Here is a 26,105-nt window from a genome sequence, read left to right on the forward strand (position 1 = left end):
CACTCTATTGCCCCAACTCGTTCATCCGTCACAGGTAGGGTTTCTCAAAAATAGATTATCCAGCGATAACACACGAACCCTTGCACACATTTTAGAAAGAGCGAAGTTAACTGCCTCCCCTACGGTGGCTGTGAGCTTAGATGCTGAGAAGGCCTTTGATAAGGTCGACTGGTCTTACTTGGAAGCCACTCTACATAAATTAAATCTGGGGCCCGATTACATTTGTATGGTGATGGCCTTACACTCTAATCCGTCGGCGAGAGTAAGAGCAGGAGGGTGTCTGTCGGTTTCATTCGACTTGAAACAAGGCACAAGACAGGGCTGTTCCCTTTCGCCCTCCCTTTTTCTATTAGCAATTGAACCCTTCGTATATTCTCTCCGGAATAATGATCTAATTAAAGGTATCTGTTTTGAAAATCTCAGTCAAAATTTCGGCTTATGCTGACAACGTTTTGGTGGTTTCGGAGAACGCAGATTTGGCAATCCCGGCTCTGATGTCCTCTATTGCAGACTTTGCAGAAGTGTCAGGCTATAAGCTTAATAAGGAGAAGACCGAGGTTAAACTACTTAATAATATAGGTGACAAGGGCGTCTTGGGGGAATTGGGCTTATGTTGGTAACCGAAGAGCTTTAAATACCTAGGTATAGAGTTTGAGAAAGACAATTAGCACTGAGCTTTCCCTCCATAAAAAGATATCTTCCCTCTTGGATGGCTGGTCCCCAAAATTTCTGTCTTGGTGGGGCAGAGTGGAAACTCTGAAAATGATGATCACGCCCCATGTCAATTATTTGAGAAGTATGCTACCTATGCTACTCTCCGATGATTAGCTCATCAATATATATAAGCTTTTTAATGCCTTTTTGTGGCAGGGAAAGAAACCAAGAATCTCCTTGCAGAAACTCCAACTTCCAAAAGACAAATTTTAGATGCTACCAGAGGCTTACCTATGCAAGCAAGGAGCAAACTGGTTCCAAACACACCAGGACTACACTCCTATATGGGTCCAAGTCGAAAAGTCTATCATCAACAACTTACCGCTCTCCGCCATTATGTCAATGGATGTCACAGTATTTCCTCACTCCAAGTAAATCTTTCTTAACACTAAACAGGCTCTTCTTAACCTAGAGAGACATTGCAAAGTTAAAACCAAATTCTCCAAGTCAAACTTGACCTTGTTTTGGTTTAATCCGGCCTTTAAAGACTAAATAAAGAATCTATTTTGGGAAAAGTGGTCTAAGAAGGGGCTGAACTTATTGAAGGATATTTACGATGGTCTTCACCTCTAGCTTTTGCCTCCTTACAGACGCGGTTTGATCTCCAGCCACTTGATTTTTATAGGATCCTACGTCTCAAAGCCCTTGTCTCTGCCAGAGTAATCTTACCACACAAACCTACACTTTGCAGTACACTACTGCAGCTCATGTCTCTGGGCCATATGGTCTCGAACGTTTATTAAATTCTTTCCCCCATGCCTCGGAAAGCTCATAGGAAGTGCGAACTACACTGGGAAAATGAAACTAACTACTCTAATATTGTATTCGATTGGGACAGGATTCACCTCACTTCTTTCTCCAGCAAAATATCCGCGATAGTCTCTCAGACCAAATTTATGTTGATCAATAGATCGTATTGGACCCCGGACAAACTTTTCAAGCTTAAACTCCCTGATAGCCCTCTTTGCTGGAGTTGCAAATCCCAGGTTGGCGATCTGGCCCACATGATCTTTTATTGTCCGATACTCCAAACGTTCTGGGATTAGATTTTTAACTATGTTCAACGAATATTACATTTTCGGCCGACCAGAGATTTCGCATATGTCTTACTGGGGGCAATTGATCCGAGAATACCAAGTGAACACGACAGACACCTACTGGACCTCATGCTCACACTTGCATGTAAAGTCATTCTGAGTAAATGGAAAAGTGCTTCCGATGTTTCTTTCAAAATGTGGCAGGAATGGCTGACTTCCTTGAGAGGTGCGGATAATGACGTCCTCCATTCATCACCTTGGCGAAAACCCCATGCCAAACTCTGGAGTTCACTTGACTTAAGGGAGATTTGCTACGATCCGCCTTAGGCTACTTTGGTGATATATATTCTGAATCACGCCTCGTTTTTGTCAACTAAATGGAACTTTGTCTTGGCACTGTAACCCGCTGTTCTGATCCAAGTTTACTGTAATACGTTATGTTGCTGCTGTTTAATTTTTCCTTTCCCTTCTGCTTCCTTTCTTCATCACAGCCTTTTTTTCCCTATCCTATCTCCTCACTTTCCTTCGTCACTTTCCTCTCTCCTCATCCTATATTACATTCGTACTCCAGGATTAATATTTAATATATGTATAATCTGCTCTTTGTACATCGAATGTGTGTTTTGCTGACTACGATTTGTTATATTTATTTCTCCCCGTGAAATGTAACTCCGGTTAGATTATCCTCATGTATGTATCTTTTGTGTACATCTATGCATTATTCTTTGTCTCCTTTTCGTTTACTTTTGTATTCTCTGCATTCTTCAAAAAAAAAAGATTTGAAATAAAAAACAAAGGTACGCCACTCAGTCCTACCTCGATTGGTCTCGTTCTGTGCCGCTGGAATGAGAATGTAAATAGACAGAATGGAGCATATTGAATTCATAGACTGGATAAATGGGAGTAGTGACCTGACACACAAGGGGCATACCCATCGATTTCCTTTCGATTCCCAACTCTGAGATGTGCAGTACCATGATTATACAGTAACATTTCTTTGGTCTGGAGTATATTTACCGGCCTGAAAACGATATTACTCTTATACAAGTATATGCCTGCTTTCTACCCACAGTATCAGTCTCTCATACCTCATGCTCCATAAGGTCTTTACCTGGGTATTTAAAAGAAAGATTGGATGATAGCACATTGGACTATTTCCTCTTTTTTTTTTTTAAAACACAGTAATTTTCTGCCTTTGTTATTAGTGTGCTTTTCTTATCTCATTGACCTGTCGGGAGACCATTGCCTGTAATTGGGTTTCATTCTGGTCATCATGACAAGTGTCTTTAAACACAGCAAGAATTGTTTTTGAATGCGTCAAGCGACAAGGTCTGCACCAATGACTTCTTGCTGGGTCCAAAAGACTTGTATCGGGTTACTCAGCTACTATACTGCGCATTAGGGGCATGTGGCACCACTAAAATTGAAGATATGTTCACATACGGAGAAAACACAAAAGTGCTATCCCGTTTATGAAGAGAGCTGGATTCTCACATTAAGACAGGCCACGCACTTCTCACTCTGCCTCCAACATAGGATAAATGCATTTAAAATAATGCTCTTTGGGTACCCAACACCAGATCGATTAAAAGCCATGGCGAAGGCCCCTGATACGTGTTGGAGGGAATGTGGTGCGAGGGGGGACATACTTGCATATGTGGTAGGAGTGTACGTATACACAGTAGTTCTAGAGCCGGGTGATGGAAGTTGAATGAGATATTACTAATGTAGCTCTCCTCATGCAGCAGTGCTGGCTTTGTTGGGCATGATGGATGATGAGGGACTGTCACCACTCTCCTGCTCTGTGACCAGACTGCTAATGTGGACTGTGCATTTGGTAGTAGCACAGCATTTGAGAGTGTTGATTCCACATACCCGAGGCATGAGGTGCACTAAAGTCTGGAACATCCATGAAATGTAAAAACTAACTGCATTAGTATGTGAGACCTTGCTGAAATATGAAAAGGTCTGGACCCCATTCCATATATATATATGTATATATAAAACGCAGTCAACAAATCCCCTGCCCACCAGTTGTGATAAGTTTGTGGGGGAACGCGAGTCACGGGGGCTGATGACTTGAGTGCCGTTAGAAAGGGAGCGTTGTGTGGGAAGGAGACAAAGATTGGAGGTACGTTGTTAGTGGCTTAGTGGTTGATGGTTGGGAGGAGAGTTCTCCAGTTTTTTTTCTTTAATAGTGCTGATTGTGGAATGTCATCAGTGAGTTTCACCGCTATCTGTACCGGAGATTTGAAAATGTTAAATATAGTGGTTAACAAAAAAAAAGACAAAGTAATTGCAATGCTGTTGATGGGCAGTGAAAGACTGCAGCTGAATATTAAAACCAAGATCTTGGTTGCAATAAACAAAGGCTTTTAACTGCCATATCTTTACTTGGTCACTGATCCCAATAGTGAAAAAACATAAAAGTTGTAAAGAATCATAGCATGTACTGAGGCATAATTTATTGAACAACACTCAAATGGAGCACTGATTGCCCCGTATGAACAATAAGTTGGGTAATAGTGATATCTGTTTTTAAGACTGCTTGGATACAGAATAACTGTGGTATGAAGAGCTGTTCAAGCAATCATGTTCAATGACTATCAACATCCACTCACACTTCTACAATGTTTTTATGTGGTAGTTGAAGCACTGGTACAATTTCACCTTGACAGTACAACAGATATCAATGCCATCTTTTCAACCTACAAACTAAGGTGTTTACAAAGGGCACATAACACTGCAGGTTGATGGATAATTCTACTGAGAAAGTTCAAAACTTTGTCATCTTGTGCAGAGTTATTTAACTGCTGCTCGTACATTGCAGAGTATTAGAGCATACACTTGGGTTATAAACTAGTCATGTAATGGGTGTATCTGAAAGGCTTCTCTGTCATCAGCACTGTAGAGTGCATAAACCTGGTGCTAAAAACTAACTTTTCGATTGGAGATTGAAATTTGTTGGTAATGAAATGGACACAGTGGCGAGGTGGGTTTTTCTGTTCTGGTTTTCCATTTTCGTAATAGCTTCCACATCTTAACACCTTTCGAAGCACATCTACAGTATTCTTTTTGAGGTACAATGAAAACTCATTTGTTTTGCATAGCTGTTCATAAATACCTCCAAACTCAACACAATTAAAACATGAGCCCGGAAGAGGTATTGGATCCATGCAAGGATAAAAGCACATTAAGGTAGTATACCATTTGTTTTTAATGCCAGTTAAAATATACCACAATAATTTCTTCCATACTTTCCAACATGATTCGTGTCATCGTACATGCGAAGAACTCTTCTGTACACTGCAAAAAGGGGACGATTCAGACCCCAGGCGATGGTCCGGTAGAAATCCTTTCTCTCATCCTTTGACATTTCAAAGATTATTTCTGAGGCATCTGTCATGCCACGTACCTAAATGGATTGAATACGTTTTATATAATGTGTAGATCATGTAATAATAATTAAAAAAAAGAAAAAAGTAAATCTGCATCACATTGTACCATTTAGAAAAGTGACTATTTACAAATACAAGGATCAAAGCACAGTTTGATCATCTACCATTCAATTATGCTATAGAGTGAGACTACAAAAAATTAAATCAAATGGTATTTAAAGTTTTTTTCTCATTAGATCCATATATAAACATTACAGGTGGGCATTTTTATTTACACACCATTTCCCAATATCAGGATGCAAACAAATAAAGTTAACTAGAGACTCAAAGTGCACCTGCAACCGACTGAACAATTTCCTTTATTTCCCAACAAAGGAATGGAATATAATGAAGTCACGCCTCGCAAACATTGTTCTTTCTTTTAATTGTCTACATATTAACAAATATATTGAGGAGGAGTGGTAGAACATGGCTAGAAAGTAATTCTACGAGCTGGCTACTTACACAAGTCTTAAAAAGATTAAACTGCACCATTTTCAGCAAAGTCTGAAAATGTGCAAGTTTGCGGAAATATATCTAATCTAAAAGATAAACAGGCTTGTCAAAATCTTGTCTGAAGAAACTTTTTCCAAAAATCAGTTTCTATATTTTTTTTACATAAATGATATTCCAAATTTGTCACAATTGGTCACTATCAGGAAGAGAAATATGTGCATTGCCCTATACAATCTCTTTTGTCCCCTCTCACATTTTTAACCCCATTTTATCTTGTTTGAGAAGCAGGTAAAGATTCCCTCCAAAAATCCTCTTTATTCCCTCATCCCTTTTGCGTTCCTGTTTTGGACAACCTGCCAATCCATTTAGAAAATACACAGAATTATTAGAGCCTTGTTCAATGTTCCAGATCTATAATGGTAACATTCCCTCAAAATAAATCATGGAGTAATCTACAATTTGGAATAGGTGCACAGGAGCATTAAATATTCCATTCCAACTCATAGTGTACAAGCGACCCTAGGCAATCATACGTGCCTTTTGAAAAATAAACATGGTAAGAAATATATTTCCATATTGCAGTCAGTTCAAAAGGCTTTGCAAGTTCTTGGTGGCAAAAGAACATCTAATTTTTGAAAGGTTTCAAAGACATAGTTATCAAAAACAGACTTTTTGTAAGCAGTGTTGCTCTCCCCACAAATATTTTCTAATACGTTTCATGTAGATGGAGTCCTTTTAAAGTCATTGAAATGGGTGTTACTCCAAATAGAACATTTACCATGTATGCATTTGAAAGAGGTATGCAGTAGCACTGCCTACAAGTACAATGCATTATTTGATACCTTTAAATACCGATCGATGTTCGACATTAAAAGATCAATTTCTTCCTTCGACCACATTCCTTTCTTCCACTTGTGGCCTATACAAAATACAAGAAAAACATTTTTATCCAAACAGTAATGTAAAACAATTTACTTGACAGGAGATTCTAACTTTTACAAACAATTTTTGTTAGGTCAAGGCTAGTCAGGCTGACCTTAAGAAGAAACATATAAAGCATTTTCACTGTGTTCACTCTATAAATGATAAACTTAAACTTGGACCGTGCTTATGGCACTGTAAGAAGGACATTTTCTTACAGATAGACCCATAACATTTTGGTGGCCAGAAATTATTAGGATTCATTGTGAACTGCAACTTACTCCATAAACTTCTGAAAGGCTGCACCTTTGCATTGTCTTTGTAAAATCAAGTTTGTGCAAAGGAGTTTACCTACTAATTAGTTTGTGAATTTGCAGTAGTGAACTATCAAATTGGTGTAATAACTTCTCTTGTCATGCACACAACTATAGCAATTCACTATTTTACTGGTTTTGTGGAAAAATAAACTGCACCAAAATGCACTCTCTGAGTCTGGTGTATGCAGCACCGACTCCATATGTTCTGTTCCAGACTGATAACAGGACAAAACTAGTCAATTCCACGAAAACATGAGTAAATCTAAAAAAATGGGACACCGTAATAAAAAAGACCGACCACACTGATGGGGGAAGAAAAACTTTCTACAGTGTTCCTGATTTATAATTTTGAAGGATTTCCGCTGGAAGTTCCAATGTAGGTAAGCAGAAAAACACAATTCTAAGAGCTATTGTTTGAGAAATGTTTATATTATAATGTACATCTCCGGAGTGCAGTCGCAGAGGCAGCAGGCAGAAGATTTTCGCTTACCTTAAGAAAAGGGTTAGTGTTAAGAGTTTTAATTATTACAAAGCTGCTTTTGATTTACCAATGCGACTTTACCATTATCATATAATTCTGAATCTGCAGTTTTGCTAATTGTCTATGCATAAAATGTGTCTTAAAAAAAAAACAATTTTGAAAGTTCTCCTCATTTTTCTCCTGAGACTATCCGATTTTTCTGAGACTTTCTCCTTTAGGACGTCGTCAGTACTCTTTAGGAGTTTGACACTTAGAATCAGGAGAGACGTAATTGCCTAAATAGGGATATTAATATGATTTTATGATTTGTATCTGAACCTTGTTTGCAAACTATGCACTTTTTCATTAGCATTTATATGAACAATTCTGTAATAAACATTTTAAACTTAATTTAGACCTAGAACTCAGTTATTGAGAATTCCCAGCTTCCATTACAAATTCTACTCTGCTAATTATTGGGTTATTGTTGGGAGGGTAGTTTCTTGCCTGTAGATCAATAAGAAATCGGCGATCCAAATTACCTAGGGTAAAAATTGGGGTGCATAAAATTTGGGGTTCAGCAAATTATTGAGGTTTGCCTCTTGCACTGGCCTTACTCAACAAAAAAAGGGGTAAATGCCAGATTTTGCAGATATTACTGATACACTAAGTGTGCTGTTGAGGAAAGAAAATCTTTTCATTTGGGATTAAACATGCAAAGAAACTTCTGATGAAGTACAAAGTGCCATAATTTCTGCACCATCTCTGGGTAATTTCAATGTTTAAAAGTAAATGATTGTAACTACTGATGCAAGTAATAAACATTTAGGAGCCACACTTTCTCAGGTAGGAAGGAGAAAAGAAAAAAATTGTAGCACTTGCCTCCTGTCCTTTTCTTAATTCGGACTGTATGCATTCTGTGGCAGAAAAGGAAGTTACTTTATTTTTGGGTGGTAAAGCATTTCAAATTATTCTTGTAGGGACTACAATTTATGATAAGAACGTATCATAAACCCCTTACATTCCGGTTTACCACTAACGAAGCAGAACATAGCGCTACCCTAATTGCAAGGAGGGTTTTAGACCTAGTGGGGTATTGTTTCAAAGTACAGTATGTTCCAGGTAATCGGAACCTAGCTGTTGATTTCTATATTTGTGATATATATACCAGCAATCATCATAGTTGTGAATGAAGAATGTATGCAAAAGGATGAAAAACTCCAACAAATTATGGAGAATATTATGAAGAAGTGTTCTTCAAAAAGTAGTGACCCATAGGAGGAGTTAAAGAACTTCTGGGAAGTGAGAAATTAGCTAAGCATAACCAAGGACAATGTTTTTAGAAATGAAAAAGTAATACCACCTAGAGGACTATGGGACAAAATTGCAGATCTTGAACAAGTGTCACTTGGCCAGCAGCTTTACCAAGCATCACCAAGAGCAAAGCAAGAACATTATACTGGTTTCCAGGTTTGGATTCCATCATTAAGCAGAAAGTTAGCGACTGTTTTGCCATTAGCGATAAGAATATGTTTAATCGGAAAGTCTCTGCAGCTCCTGTACTAGTCCTTGAAAAACCATTGGACAAGTTAGGGCTTGATATCATAGGATCCATAAATCGACCTGGGTCAACAAGAGGCTTATGTTAGTGACAATTGATTATCAAAACTAACATGGTGACCAAGATTAAAACAAGCGCTTTACTAAACTTTATGAAGGATAACATCTTTGTAGAAGGCATTTTCACAAGTCTGGTTACAGATAATGGTGTTCAATTCACTTCTAAGGCAATGAAGGTTTTTTTGTCTAAACTATCCATTGTTCACCACAAAACTTCATTGTATTGCCCTAAGGTGAATGGGGTATCAGAAAGAATTAACTTTATGATAAAGGAACTTACTTGGCCTGCATTAATAGTTACTTTGTAAAGAAATCTATATCTGAAATGTTGTGGTTGTACCATACCATCCCTAATCGGATTACATGGTTGTCCCGGTTCATATTCCTAAACTAAGTCCAAACTTGCTTGACAGTGATGATTTAGTTTGGGTGGATAGAATGGTCACGGGATACAAGGTTTACCTAACTAATATAAATATAAGAGAAGATATGATAGGATGTCATACAGGGGGTCAAACAGTGTAATTGGGCAGTGGGTGACTAGGAGGGGGGAAGAAACCAGCGGCTCATGATGACAAAGAGAGTGCGTTTGCTAAACCCATACAAATCACTACAGTTAAATGCCATTTTGTGATAACGGATGATCGACAATGGCCAAAACATGGAGCATCGATAGGCTTGTGAAGTGCACATGATTGTCAAACATTAAGCAATAAGATCTACTATAATTCAGATGAGCAATGAAAAGATGGAAGCAAGAGAAGAAAGTAATAGACATCAATGTGTACCAAAGTGGCACAAAGATATGGGTTAAATTGTGTTTCCTTTAGGAAGGAGATGCGTCATCAGTTATCGTAAGCTGTTTAGTTCGTTTACCTTGGCTTATTGCTTATTGTTATACCTTTCCACTTTATGTGGTGTCCTATCCTACATCTGTTGTATAAATATGAATGCTGTGGTATTATCCAGTCCTTGTCCTCCCGGCCGCCTCCACTCACATGGTTCACACCCCTTAAGGTGACAGTTTAAAATGTTGATCACTCTCCTCAGATGGAGCCTGAAAAGTGCCTGGAGACTTTTGGAATAAAGACTTGGCATGCATTATATTGTGTGTGTGTAATGTTATCTCACCTTTTTACAAGAAATGTAACATAACAGCAATTCTAATGGTTATAGAGTAGGAAGCTGGCTCTCTAGATAATGCACTAAAACAAAGTACACTGTGCAGGCAATGAGTATTGGATTACAGGGCTTTCCACAAAAATCCCAAGTGCTCTATTTTGTGGTAGTGTGGTCAAGCAGCTCAGGCTAATCAAAAGGGAGTGTTGAGCAGCTTTTGTACATATACAATCAATGAATGGGATACACACTCATAGAAATTCAACACCAATTAATAAAAATAACACAGATCTTTATATTATTTTAAGAACCAAGATCTTCGTTAACAGGCAAGTACTTTTTAAAATAGGTTTTAAGCATTTAAATACTATATTCGCAGTAATGTAACCTATAGGGAAACATACACTGCATAGGACCACTTACACAACTGTATTCAGGACTTAAGGTAAGTAGGGGCCAGGGTTCAAGGCAGGTGTCTGGGTACAGAGGTACTTTTTGGTGTCAGGCAACTCTCTGATGACAATCAGAAACGGTACTTGTTAAAAGAAAATGCAAGCAAAGACTGGGCAGGGGGTGGCGGGGGTTGGGAGTGTCAGTCAGTTCGAACCCCCAAGGGGTCTCAGGTCGTTAGGGTCTCTGGAGCCGGGGTTCACCTCCTGCTGATCTGGACACGGGCTGTGGGACTCATGTGCAGTGATCTTTAGTCCGGCGGGTAACGGCAGTCAGAGGCACTCTTTCTGTGAGCCTGCAGGAAGAGGCTGCAGGGAGAGACTGGGGAACCAGTCTGGCAGAACTCAAAGGTGAGCTCATGCCTTGGGGTCTCTGGGTGCTAGAGACATCGTCAGTTCACTTGGACTTGGGCTGTGGGGCTCAGTACAGAGGTGCTGAGAAGGGTTGGGTCACGGCAGTCAGAGGCACTTGCTTCAGGAGACGACTTGGAGATGGAGGATCAACAGGACAGGTGGGCCACTCTGGATGATGGCTTCTGCGGTGCAGACGTCCCTAGTTGGCCGGACGGTCTCTGTGGGATCGGTGTCCGGATTGGACCACCAACAAGTATTGGCTGCTGTGGGGTGCTGGAGGGTCTAGCATCTCATTACTTGCTGGGGAGATAGAGGATCCTGCCAGTTGGAGCTATAGACAGCAATATCATCAATATATGCGCATCAAAAGACTCCAACCCAGTTAGGACTTAGTTCACCAACCTTTGAAAAGCGGCAAGGGCATTCTTTAAGCCAAATGGCATCATAGTGAACTGATAACGCCCATCTGAGGGTTGAGAATGCGGACTGCTCTTTTACTCCTGAGGACAGACTAATCTGCCAGTACCATGATGTCAAATCAAAAGTACTGAGAAACTTGGTTGTCCCGAAACTGCATCAGTTTATCGGTTCTAGGAACTGGGTGTGCCTCGGTCTTGGTTAGTTCATTGAGGCCCCTATAGTCCACACAGAACATCAGGACATGACTCCCAATTCTAGCATCTTGCACCCTTCAGCCCTGTTGCTCTCTTTAACTTGTTCAGACTGCCTGTATAGTTTATTTATGACAGGTAGGTTGTCCCAAGTGTCTACATCATGTGTAATCAGCTTGTCTGGCCAGGGGTCAATGAGAATAGCTCAGCATACTGGTGCAGGATTTGCCTGCAATCAGTTTGCTGTTGGACAGAGAGGGTGGCTGAAAAGACAACTCCCTCTACTGACCAATCTTGAGGGTTGTGAGAGAAGTGGTCAGGGAGAGGTTCACTCTCTTCTACCTGATCCTCCTCTGTGACCCTGAGCCCTGCCATGATATGAGTTTAAAGCTGCTCACATGGATTACCCTTGTGCCAAGTTCCATTAGATAGGTGACCCCCCCCCCCCCTTTTCTTTCAAGGCTAGGGTCGGGTCCACTCAATTTGTCCTGTAGGGCCCTAGGTGCCACAGGCTCCAAAACCCACACCTTCTGCCCTGGTTGGAACTCCACCAGTACAGCCTTGGCTTCCCCGTGTGTTCAGCCATCCTGGAACGAAGGCCAAGCACATAGACCATTTCCAGTTTAGGTTCTTTGAGAGGCTTCTCCCAGCCTTCCCTTACCAGACTCGGTGGACCTCTCACAGGATGTCCAAAAGGAGGTTCAAAGGCTACTAAAGGCTACTAAAGCCTACTCCCTTCAGTGGCACTTCTTTGTAAGGAAAAAGCAAGCATTGCAAAAGGACATCCCATCCCCTTCCGAGCTTTTCAGGGAGCTCCATGGTCAAACCTTTCATGGTCTTGTTGAATCTCTCAACTAGCCCATTGGTTTGTAGGTGATATGGGGTGGTAAACTTATACGTAAACCTTAGGGAAGCCCTCTCTATCATCTGGTCCGATCAATTTATAGTGACCTGTCGACTTAAGGTAGAGCATTTGAATCAGTCCTTCTCAAACTTGGGGGAGAAACTTAAGTCCAGAAATTGGAACAAACTTGACATGGATCATCTTAATATTCACCTATTGGAAAATATGCCCTCTATTAGTCACACCTCTATGGCTGACCTAGGTACTATATGAACTGGATTTCTAATTCAGTGGATATCTGTATCCCATTTTCTTCCCAGAAGGTGAGAAACCATCGCCGTCCGGCTCCTTGGTACTCACCGACTTTGCAAACTATGAAAAGCAAATGCAAAGCTATGGAAAGACTCTGGAGGAAAGACTATGCATCAGATGCTAAAGTAATATATAAACAAATTATTAGAGAATATCATTCTCTATGTAATACTGCTCGGGCAGAGTATGTCAGTACCACTATTACGGATGCTCAAAACTGCCCTAAAGTTCTATTCAATCTGGTCAAGAAATTGTCTGGAATGGCCTGTCAAGCTCCACAATTTACCTTATCAGATTCTCAATGTGAGGAGCTTGCTATATTTTTTCTTGACAAAGTTGAACAGATTTACTCTAGATTAAATATTTCCTGAAGCTTCCATTTCTCAACAATGTACGGCCCCTCACTGATTTATCCAAACTTGATACTCAGCCAGTGACTCAGGTTGGGAATGCGATTAAACTTGAACAATGATCACTGCTTGACTCTATTTCCTTTTAACAGTGTCCTAAAAAGTGTCAAATCAGGCTCCCCCGTGATCTGCTGCCTATTTTTATGCTACAAAAAATGCATCCGTCCATTCTAGCTCAGATTAAAGAACTCTACGTGAAGCTGTGATTCCTCCCGAATGGAAGCATGCTATGGTCCTTCCTTTATTAAAAAAGCCTAATGCGGATCCTGCTCAACTATCCAATTTTCAGCCTATTTCCCTGCTCCCAGTTTTTTCCATGTTATTGGGGAAACGTGTGAATTTACAACTAACCCACTACGTGGAATCCCATAAACTCTTACACCCATTTCAATCAGGGTTTAGAGAAGGCTACTCTACTGAAACCACACTTTTGGGAGTGAGTGAAATGTTGCGCAGCCGCTTGGATGATGGTGACACTGTGGCGCTCAAATTGCTAGATCGGAGCGCCGCATTTGATACTGTGTCCCACACTGTGCTTTTGCAAACACTCGGGTCCATTGGTGTGTCGGGTGTTGCCTTGAAATGGATTGCTAACTTCTTGTCCGGCCGCACTTTTCAGGTTTCATTTTCAGGTGCAGCCTCCAAAGTTCATGCTTCACCCTATGGAGTGCCTCAGGGCTCGATTCTCAGCCCGTTGTTATTCAACATTTATGTAAAACCACTGGCCAAGATTGCAGAGGAGGCAGTGCTGTCAATTTATTCTTGTGCTGACGACACACAAATAATTTTCTCCCTTTCTGCTAATGAAGCCTTCGGTCCCTCATGTCTCCAGTTAGGCTTGAGCAATATCATGCAGTGGATGCTAAACAACTCTCTTAAGCTTAATGGAGAAAAGACCGAGGTGCTTATTCTAAGGGAAAAGTAAAGAACTCTGGGGCCCCCAACATTGGCCTCCTGAGCTTTGTGTCACCCCTCGGGCCTACTAAACAAGCCTGCAATCTAGGTTTTATAATCGATGATCAGCTTTCTATGAGGCCGCAAGCCATCAAAGTCTCTGCTACTTGCTTCGCCATCCTTAGATGGCTCAAAAAGATTCTATGGATGCTCCCTGAATCGACTACAAGTACTGTCATCCAGGCTCTCATTACTTTGCGCCTGGACTATGGCAACGTCCTGTTTCTTGGAGCTAATAAGGAAGTAATTCATAAACTTCAAGTTGTTAAAAAAGCGGCTGCTCAGCTGCTCTGCCAAATTCCAAAGTTTTCTTCTGTGTCCAGCTCTCTACGTGATCTCCACTGGTTGAAAGTGGAGAATCGTATTTAATTCAAGACCTTAACCCATATGCATAAGATCAAAATGGGTAAAGCTCCTCAATATCTGAAATCTGTTGTTCAACTGTATGTTCCTCCTCGCGGTCTTCGGTCTGCTATTCAGACTAAATTTGTGGTTCCTAGATACAGACTGTCTAGAATGGGCGGTCGTTCTTTCTCTTATTTAGGACCTATCTTGTGGAACTCTCTTCCTGCGACTTAAAGAAATGATCCCAATTTTGTGCACTTTCGTGGGATACTGAAGACCTGGCTCTTTAATCAATAGTTCCCCTCCCTTATTTGTTTGACCTATGCAGGCGGCGCCGGGAAACCCTTGGGTAGCTGAGCGCCTTATAAATTAAATAAATAAATAAATAGTAAAGCTACTTCTGAGGGCTTTAGCCACTGCAAGAGCAGTGATGGTCCTAAGGGGTATAGCTTCTGGGTACCTGGTGGTACAATCCAATACTACCAGTATAAATCTATTCCCTGGAACTGCTAAGGAATCCAGGGGGCCAACAACGTGAACCCCTACCCTCTCAAAGGGCACCCTAACTACTGGAAGGCGGATTAAGGGGGCCATAGACTTCGTATCTGTCTTGCCGCTGGCCTGACCGGTAACACAGGAGGTGCAAAACTCCTTGCCTTCCTGGGACATGCCTGGCCAATAGAAGTGGGTGACTAAACTATTCCATGGTTTTGTATGGCCAAGATGCCCTGCAAGGGGAATGTCATGTACTAAGATAAGGAGAAATTATCTGTACTGCTGAGCCACTACCACTCCTATTAGCACCAGGCTTGGGGTCACTGGCCTCAGTGTAGAGAAGTCGCTCCTCCCAATAGGTCCTGTGGGAACCAATGACATTTCCCTTTTCCTGGTCAGCAGCATACTGTCGCAGGCTCTCAAGAGTGGGACAAGTCCTAGCACAGCAATTCCCTAGGGGGTCCCCCTGGGCCTAGGAGCACTGGCTGTTAAGGCCCAAGTTCCAGGGGCTCAGTTTCATCAAGGGCTGATAGGTCTTCTCCCTGAGGGGAGGAGACCGGACGTGTGGCTGTACAGAAGTTGTTTTTCCAGACTTCTTACCTTTTCTCTTGAAAGGCTGGTCCATAGTTTCAGGATTGAACATCTTTGTCACCCTGGGCTTTGCACTGTGTACGAGTTTTCACACACACCCATTCAGGTATTCCCCGCATGGGTGCATGGGTCCTGAGCTCTACCTCAGCCTATGCGGAGGTCTCCAAGTCATTACCAAGCAGACATTCTACTGGGATGGGAGAGGACACACCCACCTTCATTTGGTGAGATCACTGTTTGTTTCTGTTGTGTGGTTACAGCCTGTGTCAGTTATTTGGCAAGTATACCAGATGAAATATTGTTCTTGGAGTTGGTGAATCATTATTTGGAATTCATATGAAATATTTTCGAATAAAAGAGCCCCGAAGAAGCTAATTATTTTCACGAAACATGTGTTGGCTTGTCTGTATACTCTATAATTTGTCTATGAAGATTCTTTATCAAGTTTGATGTTGGAAAAGAATGAAGAAAAATTCATGAAAGTGTATCAACTGAAGAACGTAAAATAATAAGATGTATTATGGACATTGGCAGTTGTAAAGTGTGTTCTTCTCAGCACATGACTTATTATATAGACTATTCCCTGAGAGGAAAATGGGGAAATGAGGAGTAGTCCTGGGGATTTTTCTCAATTTCTCCTACTTTTGAATTTACCTTCTTTTGCACAGTAACCCCTTCCCACTCCAAGCTCATCACAGCCTAAGAATGAACCTTGGTCTCATGATCAGCATTGATGACTAGATAAGTTTGTCGATCAAGATACTGTTCTGGGGATACCAATTTTTCAGTCACCATACAACTGTATCCCTCATAGCTACTACATCAACCACATTAGTATGTGGCTGTTGTCTGTAGTTCTCCAGCATACTGGGTAAGACAGCCAGGGTAGCTACATCCATCACTTCCTTTGAAACCAAGGTAGCTTCAATGTTCACACAATGTTCCATGTCCCCAGGTTCAAAATGTCAACCAGAGGAGGAAAATCCATTGCAGTCATTGGCGCGAAAGCATGGATCAAACTTCCCTCTTTCCTGCGTCAAGCTACCACTGAACTAAAATTCAGAACGTTTTTAAAAACATGGATCTATTCCCTGCCAAACTCCGAATGCATGGGATTTATATGATGTGCCTTATAGACAGGTAGTCTCTTTTCACCTACTACCTGCGGTCTTTCTGGAATCCAAGCGCCAAGATACTCCTTGGAGTGGTAGCGCGCTATATAAGTTCCTTCTCACATCACATCACCTGGTCAGGGCACACCAAAGACTCGCCACCCCTGTGGGCACAGTGCTAGAGGGGGAGCCTTTTTAGGACAAGTAGAGTCCCCAATTTGATGTTCATTTGCTTTGCAATTAAAACACCAAGCCTTTTTGGATTTCAGTTTTTACCCTGGCACCCACCCTTCTTTTGTGAAGTGTCTCTGTGCCCACCCTCCTAAACAGGCTTTTGGGTGTCTTCGTAGACTCTTTACTTTTATCTTTAGGTTGTCACATATCTTTTCCAATTAAACAAAAAAATTTTTTTTATATAGCGCAAACTGAACCCGAAGATATCAGGTATCAGAGCGCTTTACATGAGCACCAGTTTTGTTACACATTTATTTTTGTTATGCAGGTGGAGATTAAGTGATTTCCCTAGAATCACAGGATGTTGAGCGTCATTGCTGAGATTTGAACTTGGCGGAAAGGGGGTTAGCAATCCTTTTGTTTTGGTCACCCCCACCATGGGTCTTCATGGACACCCTAGTTTTGACCAAATGGTCAGCGTTCTTCCCAAACTCCTGAGGAGAGGCTAACCCTAATCCACCAAGTACTGATGTAATTTTCATAAGTACAGTTACTGAACAAGTTCTCTTTCATGAACAGATTATTCAGCCCTTCATAGTCTTGCACCTGACTGAATAGTCACCAAAATCAACCCAGTATTAACTTTCAGGCTTTGTGAGTCTCCCTGAATTTAATCTTGGACTCCTCAGTGGTGAGCCCAAAGCCCTCAATCAGGGTATTGTTCATGACATCATATGACTCAGCATCTGTGCCATTAAATGTCAGCATTCTATCCCTGCACTTGCCTGAGAAAAGCTTCCAAAGTAGACAGCCCCAATACTTTTTACTGAGTTCTCATTTTACAAACTGTCTCAAACGATGTAAACCATTTTGTGATATCTTCATCATCGATATATTTTGGGACAATCCCTTTTAGGATTTTAGGGTCAACGGTATCTTCTTTCTCCCCATTTGTGATTTTGCTGCCTGTATTCGCGGGTGCTAGACTCATCTCAGCCCTTTCTTTTTCCATGGTCATGAATTTGGCCTCAAGTCCTACTATTTTTGCTAGTCTCTGAAGCACTAAGAAGTCACCTTTTACTCCTCCTGGGGTACTGGTAGCTGAGCTATCAGTAAGATTATTTGATGAAGTGTCATCACTGACTAGGTCATTATCTCCCTACTCAGCATTTTCTTCTGCTGCCAGGGCCATCTCACGCCTGGCAAGCAACCACTGGAGTCCTTCCCTAGTTGGTGTAAGCCCAATGGCAATATTGCAAGTCTTTCAGAGATTCTTAAATTGCAGCAACTTAAGTTTGTTGTAGGGAGCCAGGTTGAGCTCATATCTAGTACCCTCTAAATCAGTAGTTAGGACTTTTTTTCCAAAGAAAACGACAACAAAAAATTCTAAATAGACTTCTAAGGGCTAACAACCTAAAAAAAAATTTTTAAACCAACAAAAAACGTATTTTTATTGGCATTTTCATCAAGAACATCTTGTTACATGGCACTGTAGTGTATGCTAATTACACTTAATTCTAGAGCAGTATGTCTATTGTTTATGCTTTCCATCTTTACTGTTCCCACACCTTTGTCCATCATTTTAAGCCACTGTAAAAGTGTCATCAGTGTACAACCCATAAGGTGTCTCATTGAAGGTGTTTCCCAGTGGGAATAGTCCGTCTGTGCAGCCCCAAAAGGTTGCGGCATGTTTCTATTGGGTGCCTGTTTGTGAGTTCAAAAATAAGAATGCCCTTAGGGGCACCCATTTATCTGGATATCTAGAGCTTATCGGCAGTAGTTCAGAGTAAGTTGTTAGCTGCTCCTGGCATTATGTCATATCGTGCAGCCATTACTTGAATTTTGGGGCTCTTCCCCGCCCAACATCTACATGCCACCCTGCATTTGGCCAGCAGCAGCCCTAGCGCTACAAATCATCTTAACGGTGCCTTTATCCCCTCCGCATATCCAACTAGTTCTATTAGTGGGGTCAGGTTTAACTGAATTCCCAACATCTGGGATAGGGCTTAGTCAACCTCCTTCCAGAAAGTAAAGACTAGTCTACATGTCCAGGCCGGGTGAAGGAAGTCTGCCCCTTCTGCCCCACACCGGTCGCATTTGTCAATTGGCCTCAATTTGTATCAGTACAAACGTGCTGGGGAATAATACATCCTGTGAAGGAATTTAAAATGGATAAATCTAAATCTACTGGATAAATCTAAATCTACTGCTAGCAACAATCTTTTCTGTCTGCTGACAGCAATATATTCACTTATTTTCCTCTAGAGGATGCCTCCCAAACTTGCCCTGCCCCACTTTTCTTCCCAACCTGGAGTGTGATGGTGGGGAGATATAATCTCGGCGAGTGACTGGCAGTTTGAAGCATGTTGTGGAGTGGGAGTAGTGTGGGTAGTTCCTCAGGGAAGGCCGGGGTAGCTTTCTTAACATCCTGCCTTAGTCTTATGCATAAAAAAAGCTCTATAGGTGTGGGGTGTGATTGCTCAAAAATTCTTCCCTGTTTCGGAAGCTCCCCTCCTTATATAACTCCCCCCATGTGTGTATGTTATAGCTTTGAAGCATCTGGTGAAAACATTTTTCATGTGTAAATGGGATATTGTGCAGATACTCCACTGCCCTGTCACTGGCCTATGGCACAGTCGTCAGTGGTCATTTTGTGATTTATTGCCATGCTGCATTTGTAATGCGACCATCGAGTCTACACCATCCCACCGCCTATCGATCCGTCCCAAAAAATCCGATCAGCGGTATATGACCCATGTACCCCATCTCCACAGCAAGGTGCGGCATGAAGGGCTGAGGGTAGAACCAATAGAGCGCAAATTGTGCTTTTGCACTGAGATGATATAGTTCTGGATCTGGAGCCTCAATCCTCCTTTGGAGAAAGACAAAATGAGGGTGCCCCATTTGACTCTAGGATGCTTCTCTTCCCATGCTAGTCTGATGATTTGGCTTCTCAGACTCTTGAAGTGTCGCCCAGGGTTGTATGGGATGTTCAAGAAAAGGTACAACAGGCGGGGCAGAATTACCATTTTCATTACTGCTATGCGTCCTGCCAGTCACAGCGGCACTGTGATCCATCGAGTAATGGACTCCGTCAGATTTTCCAATGCCCTCTCGTAGTTAGCTCTCAGCAGGCTCTCTCTGTTTCTGGTAATGATTATTAACAGATATTTAAATTCCGACTCACACCAGGTCAATGGGTAATCCGTCATCACAGGGGTGTGTTGGGAGTGAGAGGAAAGATCTGGCTTTTCTCCCTATTATTTGTTATTCCTGAGAGCTCTCCGAATCTAATACATTCCTGGAGTATCTTGTTTAAACTGGTATAACGAGATGTAATCTGCATAGAATGACACTAAAACATGCCTCAACAGGTATCTTAATGCACAGTCCCAGTGATGCGGTCGTAGCATAGCAGCTAGTGGTTCCACAGCCAGGGTTAATAGAAGAGGGGACAGTGGGCAACCCTGCATAGTGCCGCGGGTTATGAATGCAGGAGATTGCATCCCATTTATGAGGAGTTTTGCACTTGCTCTGTGATATAGGAGCCACATCCATGCGCAGAATCGCAGGGGGAATCCTCATACGCCTTAGGACTGTCAGTAAGTAGTCCCATTCCTAAGAGTCAAAAGCCTTGGTGGCACCCAGAAACACCACCACGGCGCTGAGATCTGGATCTATGTCCTGGATTATTAAAAACAATGTATGCACATTAAAAATGATGTGGCTCTGCCTGGGTTGAAGCCAGCAGGATACAGCCATACTCAGCCAGTCCATAAGCAGGCTGAGTCAATTCGCAGGCAATTTGTCCAGTATTTTGACATCACAATTGATTAGGGACAGGAGCCTCTACGACTCTGTATTTTCAGTGGGCTTTCCTAACTTTGGAAGGGAGATGAGGGCCTCCCACATACTTTGCGGTAGGGTTCCTAATTCAAGTGCTTCTTCATTACCTCGCTTCAGGAAAGCAGCCAATATATCAATGTATGTCTTATAGATCCAGGCGCTTTGCCTGCCCCCAGCTGCGTGATGGCGGTTCTGATTTAATCTTCTTCAAACTCCGCTGCAAGGAATTCCTGTGGCGCTTTGCTTAGCCACCCCAGCTCGACTGCTTCCAGGTAAGGGTTTGCCTCTAGTAAGCACGTTCTCAGAGTGGAGTACAGCAAGGAGTAATGTGTACAGAAAGTCTGCATTATCCCCTTCGTACCATTTTGGAGGTTCCCCTCCTCATTGCAGATTTCCATGATGCAGTTGGAGAATCGGGGTTTGCATGTCAATTCTGCCAATGCTTTCCCTAGTCTTTCACCCTCTCCATATTGTCTGGCTCTCTGATACTTTCCGCGGAAAAGGCTTTCCCTCTCTGCTGCATTTGATAATCAGTAAGTGTATCCCTAATTTTGGCTCCGGTTGCCTTTTCCTCTATTGAGTTAAGCTCTTCCTCCACTTCCCGTAATTTTTTCTCTAGAGTCCCCAGTGTGCGTCTGATGTTTTTCAGTATGCCTCCTATCTTGGCTATTCATAAAGCTGTATTGTCACCTTTAAAGCTAGTGTGGGTACAGTGTCCATATTTCGCTTGAAAAAATCCTCCAGTTCCTGCCCCAGCTCGACTCTGAATGGGAGATCATGTAGTGATTGCAGGGGGATCATGTAGTGATTGCAGGGGAAGTCACCAGGATACAAATCTTGAGGGGTTCACCATAACAACTGAGTGTGATGCCAGCCTCCCCCGCGCCATGCAGTACCTGCCCCCGGGGTCACTTATGGCCCCCTTCGCTACATAAGGGGTGTTTTTCTTACCAGGATGGCCGTTCCTCTGGAGAAAGAGGAGTAGGCAGAGAAATATCTATGTGATGCCCAGCGTGCAGCAAATGTGGGATTGGCTGCGGGTGCTGTGTGCATTTCCTGCAACATGGCTATATTTACCTTATGCCTATCTAAATATGCCAAGAGAGGTCTTCTCTTTCTCGGGTCCCCCAGTCTCCGAACGATCCACATTAGGAAACTCAGGACCATTTGCCCTCCACTACCCTCCATTTGAATGAGGCTGTTATAAGGGTGGTGTTACAATTTCCTCCCAGGGATTGCTGATGTGGCTTAAGTGTGATTTTGCAGCCTGCTTTATTGTTCTTTTTGATCCCCATGCCCTCTGCTGTTCCCCTCCCCCTCACACCGGCTTCCCCAAATTGCCGTGAACTAAACCCCCAAACCCCTCCTCCCCCCCTCCGATTCCCCCGGAAATGTTGGTTGGTCCAAGTAACGTTCAACCCTCCCATTGCCCCGAGCTTAGTGCAGATCCCCTTTACATCTATATATACTGCTCGAACAGGATCTCCTTTGTCTGGATCTGCAGGGAGAGAGGGTGACCGGGAAGTCTAGTTCTTTCCTGTTGAGTAAATTAGTCTGAGGGCAGTACTTTCTTCCTGGGCCCCATCGTGTGTCATTGTCTCGTCGGATATTTTTTGTTTTGTTGCAATTCTTTACGTGCCGCTCCTCCAGGTAGCCTTGAGATATCTGCGAAAGATACTATAGAGTGAGGATCAGGCCTGGGCGAGCCGCAAGCATGTCTTCGTGCACCTTTCAAGCCTGTTACGCGCCAGCCCTCGACGGAGATGCACTGCTATCTTCCGTTTGAGAGTGTACTGCCCTTCAGGGGCTTCTTCTTAATTTCTTGATGAATTTCATTTCAAGCTGAGGCGTCATGCATAGATGGTGTCTGCCTTGATGTGCAATTGGTAGCCATGCGTGATAGAGCATGGCTTAAGTTACATTGGCCTTCTGCAACTTCTTCTTGGCCGGGAGAAATGTTTTACTGGCCTTTTGGACCGCCAGTGTGAAGTCAGGGAACAGAGCAATGTTATACCCTTCAAAAGTAGTGTCTGGTATTCCCAGGCCTTGTGCAGAGCCAAGTCCCGATCCAGATACTTCAGAAGTTTGGCCACTATGGGCCTAGGGGGGGTGCACCAGGAGGTTGATGGGCCGCCAGTGTTATGGGATCGCTCCACTACCATCAGCGGGGAGAATGTTTCTTTTCCAAAGCTGGTGACCAGAAAGTGTTCCATATAGTCCTCCATCTTTCCGGTGTTGGCGGATTCCAGAATGTCCAAGATGCAAATGTTATTCCTTCAAGTCCTCATTCTTGGCTGCTATCAGTTTCAGTAGCCGATCCATTTCCTTCATCTGTTCGCTGCTGCTGACGGTATTATCTTCTAGTTTCGAGATCCTGTGCTCCGCTTCTCATAGCCTACCATCCTGCTTTTGTAGCTTTTGGGTAATGAAGTCTATGCATGTACACATGCTATCAATTTTGGATTCGATCGAGGTTAGGCTACGCTTCATCATCTTCAGCAATGTTTTTATGTCATCTTCGTCTTCTAGCTGTGCGTTTGGTTCATGGTCCGCCGTAGTAGTTTGGTGATTTTCCTGTCCCTGTCCCCCGGCCAATTTTCAAGGTTCAAAAGGTAGCTTTGTCTGCTTTCCATCAGCCTTGCCCATCTTGTCCACCTAGCACTCATCTCTGTGCGCTGCATTTCTCACGCCTCACGCTCCAGGGATTCACCCTGAGTGGTGGCATGTGTAGTGCAAATTCATCAGGCCTTCCAGTCCAGCCATAGGCATCTAATCAGCATCCACAACGCACGGCTAGGCCTTTCACTTTCTGAGTTCTCCCGGTACTCGCCTATCAGCAGGGCAGGTCTGAGTGGTCAGGCTCCCACTTTTGCTATATGTGCGCATAACTTGTGTGGGGCCTTTTTCCCCTTAATTTAATTTTTTATGGTTATTCCTCTTTTCCCCTAGTGTCCGGTCACCCTTCTCCTTTTAATGCCATGCACTGGGATTCCCTTCTGGCTTTCTGCCGACTAGCGCTTCAAGGCCCGCCACAAGAGAACGATTGTTGCATACTTTTTTGGGCTTCCCGCTGCTCTCTGCTACGGGCCTTGGATGTCCACTGCCCAGCATGCCTTTTTAGGGCCTGCTCTACCCTCTGCGTTGTCCAGGTGGATGGGCGGGGCAGATATTCACCACAGCCTCACAGGTGTTAGGCAAAGCACTCCAGGTTGGCCCGTAGCGCGGTTTTCTGCTCAGTTTCTTTCTTTCCCCGCCGGTCCCTGTACCTCTCTCAGGCTCGGTGTCGAACCCTTCTGAGGTGGCGGGCAGCTCTCCAGCTAGCGTCCCTATGCCGCCTCGTTCTCTCGTCGACCTCCGTCACTTGCTGGATCAGCCGCGGCTCTTTCCCAGGACTCTCTTCTCGGATCGCTCAAGCCGGGCTATTCCATCAACAGCGCCAGGATTTGAAGGTACCGGCTGGTGCTTCTCAGTATCTGCTACACCGACCACTCACTTTTCACCGGTGAATCGTGTGCCAGGTGGAGGATTATTTTGCATATGCATACCGCAATGCAGGAGCCTCACTAGTGTGCGGCCCTTTTGAAAGTCCGCCCTCTAGTGCCCCAAAGACTTTTTACATTTCTAATACAGTTGGGCTGGGAGACTTGACACAAGGCCTCGACAGTTCTAGATAAAACTTTGGGAGGGGGGAAAAAGAAAAAAAAAAAGAATTGACAACTTTTGGGGAAAAAAATCTTTTGAACTAAAGTCAACTGAGGATTCCTCTGTCCTATCACCTACCGACAGAGTGATTCCAGCAAATGCAGTCTTGTATCCCACCGCTGAGCCACCAATGTAGGAAGCTAGCTCCATATATAGTGCACTTAAATGAAGTACACTGTTTAGAAATTCCAGGTAACCCTTACTGGTTGACCAGGCTTTCTACAAAAATCCCAAGTGCTCTTTTTTGTGGTAGTGTGGTTGAGCAGCTATGGGTAATCAAAGGGGAGTGTTGAGCATTTGTTGTACACACAGCCAATGAATCGAACACACACAAATTAATCCAACACCAATTTATAGAAAGAACATAGATTTTTATATTATTTTAGGCACCAAGATCTTCATGATCAGGTAAGTACTTTTTAAGATAGGTTTTTAGCGTTTAAATCGCGTCTAAATAGTTAATGCTCTTTTTTGCAGTAATGTTAACTTATCGGGAAAACATACACTGCATAGGACCACATTTCAATGACTTACAGGACTGTTCTTCAGGACTTAAGGTAAGTAAGGGCTAGGGTCCAAAGCAGCACCAACAAGTGACCTCAGTCGGCTCTGGGGCAACCGGGTGCAGAGGTGCTTTTTGGTTTCAGGCGGCCCATTGAAGTTAATGGGAAACAGTACTGGTAAAAAAAAAAACCTGCAAGTGGAGACTGGGGCTGTGCTTGGGACTTTAGGGTCTCTGAGCCAGGGTGCATTCGGTTGTCCTTGACTTGGGCTGTGGGGCTAGTGTGCAGTGGTTTTTGGTCCAGTGGGTTGCGACAGTAAGAGGCACTTGGTTTCCGTGAGCCTGCAGAAAGAAACTGCAGTCAGGGACTTGGGAAACAGTCTGGCAGAACTCAGAGGTGAGCTCAGTGCTTAGTAATCTCTGGGTGCTAGAGACACAGTCAGTACACTTGAACTCGGGCTGTGGAGCTCGGGTGCAGCGATGCTTTGAGTTGTTGAGTTGCAGTGGTCAGAGGCACTTGTTTCAGGTAACGACCTGGATATAGGGAAACAGGACGGCATAAACACTCTGCATGATGGTTTCGGCGGTGCAGACGTCCCTCATCAGCTTGTCAGTCTCTGTGGGTTCGATGTCTGGATTGGACCACCAACAAGTCTTGGCTTCTGCAAGGGGTCTGAGCATGGAGCACCTCCTCCTGGGTGGCTGCTGCGTCAGTGAGGCAGGGGTCAGCAGTTCCGCAAACTGAAGCTTGTGTTTCGGTGCCTACAGGATGCTGGGAAGTAGCTCCCCTACTCCAGGGGAGATGCTGGCTGTTCTGCAAAGTGCTGGTAGCCTTCCCAGGCTTTTAGAGGCTGAAAAGCTGCAGGACGAGTCGTCTCTGTTAAAACTATCGGGGAAAGCAGGCAGGTCGGCAGGGTTGCCTCCAAGTCGGTGCTGGTCCTCAGTTCTTGCTTTTTGCAGCTCTGTGGTGTCCTTCTTGAGCCAGTCGAATCGGCTTCTCTGGTGCCATGGGCTCCCCTAAATACTAGATTTAGTGGTGATTAGGGGACTGAAGAGTAGTAGCCAATGGGCTACTTACCCTTGGGGTCACTACATCCCTATATGACCTCTTCCTGTGGGGATTGGGCATAACCCTGTCCCAGAGTTCCTAATTCCACCAAAAACAAGATGGTGGAATCCTTCTTTCTTGGGTCATAGAAGGGACCCCACCTTAGGGGAATGACTGCCCTGGTAGTGCACCACGCCTCCCTATAGATATAATTTCCCACCTGTCCTGGTGCCAAATGGGCCTCAAGGCTGTGGGTGACATCTCCCAGGAAGCCG

At 43.3% G+C, this 26,105-nt stretch overlaps 1 protein-coding gene across 3 annotated transcripts in view; it reads right to left on the reverse strand.

Annotated features, from left to right (window-relative positions):
- DMTF1 (cyclin D binding myb like transcription factor 1) overlaps positions 1-26,105 on the reverse strand; it is a 482,730-nt gene that overhangs the window by 327,751 nt on the left and 128,874 nt on the right. For 2 of the 3 annotated variants that reach the window (XM_086919718.1, XM_086919723.1), the window contains 2 exons: positions 6,487-6,563; positions 5,009-5,166 (listed from right to left, as the gene is read on the reverse strand). In XM_086919718.1, coding sequence (XP_086775844.1) covers positions 5,009-5,166; positions 6,487-6,563 — 235 coding nt within the window. The remainder of the gene's footprint in view (positions 1-5,008; positions 5,167-6,486; positions 6,564-26,105) is intronic. The other variant, XM_086919720.1, reaches the window with a different exon arrangement.

This window comes from Lissotriton vulgaris, chromosome 1_1 (assembly GCF_964263255.1).
Source record: "Lissotriton vulgaris chromosome 1_1, aLisVul1.2, whole genome shotgun sequence".
Classification (NCBI taxonomy): domain Eukaryota; kingdom Metazoa; phylum Chordata; class Amphibia; order Caudata; family Salamandridae; genus Lissotriton; species Lissotriton vulgaris.